Source organism: Hordeum vulgare, chromosome 7H (genome assembly GCF_904849725.1).
Source record: "Hordeum vulgare subsp. vulgare chromosome 7H, MorexV3_pseudomolecules_assembly, whole genome shotgun sequence".
Classification (NCBI taxonomy): Eukaryota; Viridiplantae; Streptophyta; class Magnoliopsida; order Poales; family Poaceae; genus Hordeum; species Hordeum vulgare.
Window position 1 is genome coordinate 398,295,066 of NC_058524.1, and position 9,158 is coordinate 398,304,223.

Here is a 9,158-nt window from a genome sequence, read left to right on the forward strand (position 1 = left end):
GTTGGAGTTGCTCTAGTTACGTATAAAAAAGGACAAGCAAACATGTGTGCAAACCGATGCGAGATGTTGCATGACAAATTAGGCGGCTGCTACAAATTAGTAGGCTGGTCTTAGGAAAAGATCAACCGCTCGACTAGCCGTTCGATCTATTGCGTGTAGCCGCTCGATCTCATGCTCACAGGAATGCAACGCCTGCATCTTCCTCCTTTCACAACATCCCTAGCAGCCCGATGATGCTCCTTGAAGCACCCTGAGGGCGCGGCGTGGCTCCACTGAAACACCAATGGCTCAGGAATGCTTCATCGCAACACCGGCAACCCCCCGGCGATGCTCCATTGAAGCACCGACAGCTCCCGATGATGCTTCACCGCAACACCGGTGCCCCGGCGATGCTCCATTGAAGCACCATTGTTGCAGCACCGTCTTCGTCGAGCAGGCCATGGATGCTGCATTGCAGCACCGTCGCCGATGAGCAGCCCATGGATGCTCTATTGAGCTTCATCGCCAATCGCCCCTCGATTCCAACTATGGATATTGTGTTGCGATGCACTGTCTCGGCAGCGACGACGACGACACTCGATTCAACGGAGAAAAAGGGGAGGCCGGGCTGCGGGGAGGCGAAAGGCAAACGACCTGGTCCGTGGCCGCGCCACATCTTGACGAGAGCGGGGAAGGGAAAGGGAGATGACGGGGTCCGACGGCCGCGTCACATCTTGATGGGAGTGTGCGAATGAAAGGGGGAAAGGGGTTGGCTCGATCTAGAAGAAGGGCCGAGTGGAGGGATAAGATGATAACAACAGGGTAGGGGTCCCGGGACCACCGGCCAACGTATCGCGCGAGCGATCCAACATATTTCTTTAAGAAATCAGTCGATTGAATCTAAACATTTTTCGACAAATTACGTCCGAACAACTATGTATCAACACGTGATTTGAGGTACGGCATCGACCCCACCCACGGTAGTCTACCCAGTCGACTTAGAGCAAGTACAATAGAGCTGAGTCAGCTGGCTATAAGGAATAAAGTAATATATTTTTGTTTAGTTAGAGAAAAGAGAAGAGGAGAGAGAAGGTAAGCGGGCTCTTAGCTAAGAGCCAGCTCTACCACGTGCTCCTAGGCATTTTGTGAATATAAAAGGTGAACCATATAATAAAGAAGTAGTACACTTTTGCAATGAACTATTATACATGAGTAAGCTATAGATGACATGTCAATGGTTTATAGCGAGCAATTGGCTATACTACTTGCTCTTATGCTGGATGCCCTCCCGGATCATGTGCCGACATCCATGGTCGATCGGAGGGATGCTAGCCTAGCCGAGCACGAGACCTGATAGGCACGTCGGTAAAATGGGCAGAGCTCACGCTCACGGGGATCCACAACCTCCACGCATTCCCCCCTCTCTCTCTTCCTCGTTCGCTTGCTGGGCCCCACTTCCCCTCCACGCGGTACGCGGTCCGTCGCAACCCCCATACCTTTCCGTTCCGCCGGCCCATCGCCCGTCGCCTCCTCGCGCACCCAGCCGAGGAGACTGCCATCATGGCGGCCGCCTCAGGCTCAGTCGAAGAGGAAGGAGGACTGAGGGCGGAGGAGTCCCCGTCCGGCGGCGTCGACGTCTGGAGCGACGCCGTCTCCTCCCATGCCCCGGAACACCTCCTCGTCATGGTCCACGGCATCCTCGGCAGGTGCGTGCGCCGTCCCCCTCGACCGCGTGTTTTTTGCGCCCAGTGTCGGTTCACGAATTTGATCCAACATCTCGTGCTCGTAGCTAGGCTACAAATCTGTTTCGCCCGGCGGCGGCGTGGCGCCGGCGCGGAATGGACCAGTGACGGAATGGAATCCGTAAGTAATGCGGGGCATTGCCTGTGCCGTCGGGCATGCTAAGTTGGTAAACATGGGATTCGGCGGAGTCAGTTGCGGCTCAACCACCACTTACTGCAAAACAAGAACTACTCTACTAGTTACTGCGATTTGTCAAATTGGAGGGCAAGCGTGTGGTGATGCCCTTTGAGTTGTATTGTTCAGTGCTTTTCGGTCAAATCAGAGTATGATGCGGCATGTTCGGTTGAGTTTGTTCAAGCACCTGATGATCTGTTTGGAGTAGGAAGGATGGTGCCAAATTATCTTTGTTCCTTTAGGATTTTACCCGACAACACGGTTTGTTACTGAAAGAAGAAGGCTCAGTATAGCCCTATGCTCGATGATCTGCCAATAGAAAAGATCAGTATCCACCCATTCAGCTCAGTCAATCACCTGCTGTTTGTTCGTTATGCTAGGCCACACCTCTGACTCTTCATGGCCAGCTTGCGCTCGGCATTGTTCAAGGAATTAAAATACTAAGAGGGTGCTTGGATACGTTTTAGTCCCATGACTAAAAGTAGTGAGACTAAAACTTGCTAGCCTCACCCATGCTTGGATCCAAATACTAAAGAGACTAAAATCAAGTTAATGAGCATTTATTATCTTCCAAACCCTCCAATTCAGAACTTGCCTGAGGAGTTAAATGAGGAGAGAGAGGACTAATGCACATTTTAGTAGGGGTACCCCTGACTAAAAGATTTTAGCCTCAAGACTAGTTTTAGTCTCTCTTTAGTCAGGGGTGCTTGGAACTTTAGCCTCTTAAAGAGACTAGTTTTAGTCAGACTAGTTTTAGTCCCTTGGATCCAAGCACCCTCTAACAAGTTTGAAGTTACCGCTATCGCTTATTGGAATTGTTCTTTAACCCTTGGAACAGCCAAGTAAACGCTACTAGGTTACAAATAAGATTGTTTGCATGCTCTGTTGAGACGAAGTCCAGTTCTTAGTTACAGCTGGTCGTTGATCTTTTCATTTCTCAAAAATGGCATCTAGCTGTGCTTCCTTAAGTGCTTGCTGTTCAAGTGTATATGTGGATTGCCTAGCCCTTTCCATCAGTTCGGACTTTTGGTTGCGTTGGCTAGTGCATGAAGCTTAACATGGTATCACGGTCTAAGGTCTTGAGTTAAGTCCTGGCTTTCGCAGTTTATTCAAAATTGCTGCCGCCCCCTATCTGTCCATGTATAGGCCCCTTGAGCCATACCTCTGAGTTTGTCCACGTGTTGACTTTCCGCTTTACACGTGAGAGGGGGTGTTCAAGTGTATATGTGGATTGCCTAGCCCTTTCCATCAGTTCGGACTTTTGGTTGCGTTGGCTAGTGCATGAAGCTTAACACTTGCCAAGTTTGTGTTTTCATTTCTGAACTCATAACCCCTTCTGCTAAGATCTTCTCTTATTGATCTGTATGTTTATCTTTTCCTTTGAGCAGTACCAATGACTGGCAATACGCAGCCAACGAATTTGTAAAGCAGCTTCCTGATGATGTAATTGTGCACTGTAAGTTACTGGATTTTGTGCTTTAACCAACTACACAAGCTAGTTTGCCTAATTTTCGTGCTTTATTTTTTAAAATTGTCCATGCCACTCTATAATTAATTTGATAATAATCAATAAAAATGTATGTCTGTTTGACAAAAAGTAAATAAGAGACCATTGGGCATTTTGTTCATCATTTTCTTTAACATGCCTAAAACTTAATTGAAACCGCCTTTTTATATTGACGAGTATATCTCAATTTTTTCTTGACATGTGACTGTCACAATGATGTTTAGTCGTAGATCTGTTAGCGTTGCTCCGTTCTGAACTATGGATAAGGATACTAGGATACTTACCCAGAAATGGTTTAACATAATGTTAGTTGGTAAGCTGTGTGCGCGTGCACATGTGTCATGTGTGTATCTGAATATTAATTAGTAGTCAATTACTGGGATGTTCTTGACAAGGCTGCGTTAAAAATGTATATTTCAAAATAAAATATATCGGTATAAACATGATTTTTTATGGGATAACTAACACCATGGTCTAGATAGAACTAATATTTTTGCATTTTCCAACCACAATGTTGTACCTGATATACCATGATTGAATGCAAACTTGGAACCCTTTCTGAATTTGTAACTTCAAGGGAAACTTGGTATTCTATAAGTTTACTCATTGAGATTGTGTTATTTAGACTTGTTTGTTCAACTTTGCAGGCAGTGAGAAAAACATGAACACCTTGACTCTAGACGGTGTCGATGTTATGGGAGAACGCTTAGCAGATGAGGTAATTGCCATATGCTACAGATGATTTGTGCTTGAGGGGCTAAATATATAGAGGCTAGCTGATTCACCATACTAATTTCTCTATTGAAAGGTTTCTGCGATTCAAAACACTATTACTGATTTTTGTATTGAAATGTGCATTTGTTCTCTTCTTACTCAGGTTCTTGATGTAATTAGTCGAAAGCCAGAGCTCTCCAAAATTTCGTTTCTTGCACACTCTGTTGGAGGCTTAGTAGCAAGATATGCAATAGCAAAACTTTATAGACATCCAAATAGCACGTTTGACAGCAAAGCTGAAGGAACCATATGCGGGTTGGAAGCGGTGAACTTTATAACCGTAGCAACGCCTCACCTTGGTTCTCGAGGAAACAAGCAGGTACTTGGTTGACTGTTTTCCCCTTATTTTTTCACCTTGACTTTCATGCGAGTTCAAATTTATTTATTTGAAACAGTGCGGATGATACCTGTTTTCGAACTAATACATAGCCATTTGCTCATTTATATCCCAGTATTCTTATGTCAAATATCTGATTTTGCATGCCTCATATAGTCGTATACTCCATCCATTACAGTTTACAAGCCCCTCTCGTTTTTTGAGTCCAATTTTGTCCACCAATTTCATTTAACCAACAGAATATTAGATATGTGCCACAAGAAGTATGTCACTGAATTCACATTTGAAAGAAGTTTCCAATGGTACACTTTTGTGGTGATTTACTCATATTTTGTTAGTTAAATCCATGGCCAAAGTAATACTCAAATACAAGGAGGCCTTGCAAACCGAAACAGAGGGAGTATTAAAGTTTTGGATACATATAACAGATACTTGAGTACTAGATGTTTACAGTTTGTTTTCATTTGCTTCAATGCATTTGATGTACATTAAATGGCCCCACAAGGGATGCCCAATCTTCCAAGGTTTTGGAGGGGGGAAAAGGAGAAAAGGGATTTTAACCTTTTCTTATAATAAGAAACTTCCAAAATTGTTGCAATGCCTCTGAGCACTTGCCCCTCGAAGATCTAAAAAATTCTCCTCTCAAGACTATCTTGGGTACTTCTCGCAATAGATTGTTATCCTACACAGTTTTGTTTTCATTGGCTTAAAAGCGTTTGATATACATAGAAGGGCCCGACATCGACTGCCAATATTGTGAACCTGCACAGTTTTGTTTTCATTAGCTGTGATACACATAGAAGGGTCCCACAGGTGCTGCCAATATCTCCCAGAATTATGGAGGAAGAAAGAGAAGTGTTCCTATTACAAGAAAGTTACAAACTGTTGTCATGTCTCTTGGCTCTTGCCTTCAGGAGATCTACAATAAAATCCTGCGGAACTTCATTTTGAAACAGCCTCATGGATGAAACCTGCACTCAGGCAGGAGTTGACACTTGACAGATGGAAATCACACTTTCTACTTGCTTGTTCACTGAATCATTTTGTTGACTTATATATCTACGATTTTGGAACAGTTTATTGGATAAACAAACCTTTTTAGTTGATTTGTGCTGACTTATGAATCTAGTGATATTATCAGACTCTAAACGCGCATTGCTTGTTTGCTTTTATGCTCCAGATTATATGCCTTCCTTCCTTCCATGAGCTATTGGTAGAGCAACCATATATATTCTTTGTTTGATGTGACATTCTTCACTGTTATTAGGTTCCACTCCTCTTTGGATTCATTACAATCGAGAAGGTTGCTTCTCGTGTCATCCATTGGATATTTAGGAGAACTGGGAGACATCTTTTTCTTACTGATAGTGCTGAGGGAGAACAGCCACTGTTGCAGTGTATGGTTGAAGATTATGGCGATCTTTACTTCATGTAAGGTTTATGTTGCCCGTCGGTTTCTTTTGTATCACTTCCAATTATGTCTATTTCTCTTGCGAATAATATTTTGTTCATTCTGGCTTGTATGGTATGTGATATCTATACTAATTCTGGGTAACTTAATTTTTATAGATCTGCTTTGCGAGCATTTAAACGACGAGTGGCATATGCTAATGCCGATTGCGACTGTATCCTAATTATTTGATATTCTTTTTATGTAGTACTCATATTGTTCCTTTTTATTTAGGCATTTTAGCTTTTACTTGTCGGTTCTTTAAATTCATGGCATTAGACATTGTTGGCTGGAGAACATCATCTATTAGAAGAAACACCGAGCTGCCTAAGGTATTTTCTGTTGATTTCTGATTGTTCATGCCTTCTTTTCTGGACCATTATCTAAGAAGGACAACATGATTTTCTCATATCACAATTCTTATGTAAAAATATTCCTTTTGTTTCATCATGATTCACAGTGGGAGGAATCTTTATGTGAGAAGTATCCCCACATTGTACATGAGGAATACTCTGAAGAAATCGATCACGAGAAGTGTCAAGATTTGGTACCAGACTGCGATTTTGACTTACTGGAAGGTTGGTTTTGATTGTTGCATGCAAAAAGTCTGTTTTGTCTTCCTTTTTGACTCTTTCACCAGTCTTAAGTTGGTGCTATCCCCCATTGATGCTTCATACTGCATCATTGTTCTAGCATGCTTAATCTTCCTAATGTACTCCCTCTGTTCCTAAATATAATACCTTTTAGAGATTTCACTATAGACTAGATGGTGAGCAAAATGAGTGAATCTACATCCTAAAATATGACTACATACATCCGTATGTAGTTCATAGTGAAATCTCTAAAAAGTCATATATTTAGGAACGGAGGGAGTAGATGATATTTGTAATGTTACCTAGTTGATAATGAATCCAACATTTCCTAGATCAGTTACACCTGTTTAATCATAAAACAAAAACAAGATGTTATTTTACCAAGAACAATTCAGTGTGCCATTTTGGTATTACCAGTGGGGACTTGTTAATTTTGAATGGACCATTAAATGTGCAATGTCATCAAGTTATGCTGCTTCAGTCCTCCTATCATACTATTAGGATATTCTACATGGTATGCTGAATAAGTAGACTAATGATTTGCAAGAATCTGCGTAGTTCCACATCAAAATGTCGCACCTTTGAGTTAGATTCATGAAATTTCAGGGGCAGTTGGCTTTGAAGTTTCAGACCTAAGCAACGCCTAACATAATTTGACAACTAGGAGATGGTAGTCTATTTGTTTTGTAGTGGAACAGTTAACGTAGCAAAGTCCACGGAAATTGTATTTCTAATGAGGGTTGTTACACTTGCCAGAGCCACACATATACTATAATATGGTAGATTTGCATTTGTTAGCACCTCTCCTGAACAGTGTAGTTTCAAATCGGTTCCTTTGTGGAGATTAACTGTACTGCCAGTTCTTAGTTGACTAATTCATGTGATGCCGTACACTTTTAATAGTTTTAATTTTTACTGTGAGATATCGCAATATAACCGTTGAAGTGAATATGTGGATTGCTAGCCCTTTCCATCAGTTTTGAGTTTTGGTTGTGTTGGCTAGTGCATCGAGCTTAACATGGTATCAGGGCCTAAGATCTTGAGTTCAAGTCTTGGCTTTCGCAATTTATTCAAAAATTGCTGCTGCCCCCCTCTGTGTCCACGTATATGCCTCTTGAGCCGTACCTTTGAATTCACATGTTGACTTCCCGAATCACACCTGAGAGGGGGTGTTGAAGTATCTATGTGGATTCCCTAGCCCTTTCCATCAGTTCGAACTTTTGGTTGCATTGGCCAGAGCATGAAGCTTAACAATAATATGTTCAAAGTAGCTTGGATAGTGATATTCAAATTCCTATAATATTTGAGCCAACCCTAGGCCGTGTCCTTTTCTTGGGTATGTATCCTTAAACCTGGTTTGTTGACTCTAATAATGTGGATGTTAAGACTTGGAAGGCTAGTCACAACTAATTGGCAAGCAAGTTATCTGTTCACAGTTCATTGTTGGTATTCAACAGTCAACATTCAACTCAATGACTGCAATCTTGGTGGGGCACTAGATAGATCATTTTGTCTTATGTTTCTCACGATGCTACTGCAAACAGTAGTTATTGACTTCTTCTGTATGGCAAGCACTAGCATTGTTGGGAACATAGACAAAGTAGCAGCATCGTTAGTCATTGCCCATACTGAACTCAATATTTGATATAATTTTTAAGACTACCTTTTGGTGATATCTGAACACTGAAGTACATTTGATCTATTTTTGAATCCGCACTAATATTTTTTCCTGAAACTGACGTTATTATTTTTTCCTTTCCCGTTATGCTATCATCATACAGAAAAAATGGTGACAGGTCTGAGACGCGTTTCATGGGAAAAGGTAGATGTTAGCTTCCACGCGAGCATGCGGAGTTTCGCAGCGCACAGCATTATCCAGGTGCCGGCCTTCAGCGAACCTTGCATTATGATGAAAATTCATGACCAAGTCACCCCCTTATTTTTGCTCTGTCATCGCAGGTCAAGTATGCGTTTGTGAACGAAGGAGCGGATGTCATACAGCACATAATAGACCACTTCCAGCTCTGAAAATTTTCGGCCCCATGGTTTCCTGGACTGGACCACGCATTTCCTTAGGCAATGCAACCTGAAGCTGCAGACTGCAGAGGCTGCCCTGCCTCTACTTACACACATACAGTATTAGTTCCAGATTCGAGACGAAAACAGCAGCCAGCCCACAGGGTAGGCCCGGTAGTATCAAGTTAGATCTAGATTGTTAATTTGTAACCCTAAAAAAAGATTGTTAAGTTGTTGCTTAACTGTGTGTAACAGTGCGTTGTAATGCATGTATATAAGAGTAATCGAATTGATCACGTCGGAAGGGAGAAAATAACATCATCCTTGTCGTGCATGTAACGCTATTATGTTCCCTGTCACCAATCTCACATGTGACGCTATTTTCCGCCCTGTAGTACATGTACACTCCTGCTAGCGGTGGTATTTTGAGCTATATTGTGGAAATAAGCCGCAAAATTTTGTGTTTCGACCCTTCTAGCGAAGTAAAACTGGATTTGACCTTCGTTTACAAAAACTTCGGATCTGATCCTTTTTCTATCGTCGGGCTCCATGACGATAGGGTATAACAACCTACCGCCAAGGTCT

The 9,158-nt window shown here is 42.3% G+C and overlaps 1 protein-coding gene across 3 annotated transcripts; it reads left to right on the forward strand.

The window, feature by feature from the left end:
• The first annotated feature begins 1,334 nt into the window (after positions 1 to 1,334).
• Positions 1,335 to 8,912, forward strand: LOC123409324 (putative lipase ROG1). 3 transcript variants are annotated; one of them, XM_045102258.1, is made up of 11 exons: positions 1,335 to 1,685; positions 1,769 to 1,842; positions 3,285 to 3,352; positions 4,051 to 4,121; positions 4,281 to 4,496; positions 5,782 to 5,945; positions 6,084 to 6,139; positions 6,244 to 6,296; positions 6,425 to 6,542; positions 8,339 to 8,436; positions 8,517 to 8,912. In XM_045102258.1, the coding sequence occupies exons 1-11, from the start codon at positions 1,350 to 1,352 to the stop codon at positions 8,583 to 8,585; spliced, it is 1,323 nt and encodes a 440-aa protein (XP_044958193.1). In that variant the 5' UTR covers positions 1,335 to 1,349; the 3' UTR covers positions 8,586 to 8,912. The 3 variants fall into 3 exon arrangements, with proteins under 3 accessions (XP_044958193.1, XP_044958195.1, XP_044958194.1); XM_045102260.1 differs by having other exon boundaries at positions 1,373 to 1,685; positions 1,773 to 1,842; XM_045102259.1 differs by lacking the exon at positions 1,769 to 1,842 and having other exon boundaries at positions 1,379 to 1,685.
• The last annotated feature ends 246 nt before the right edge of the window (positions 8,913 to 9,158 follow it).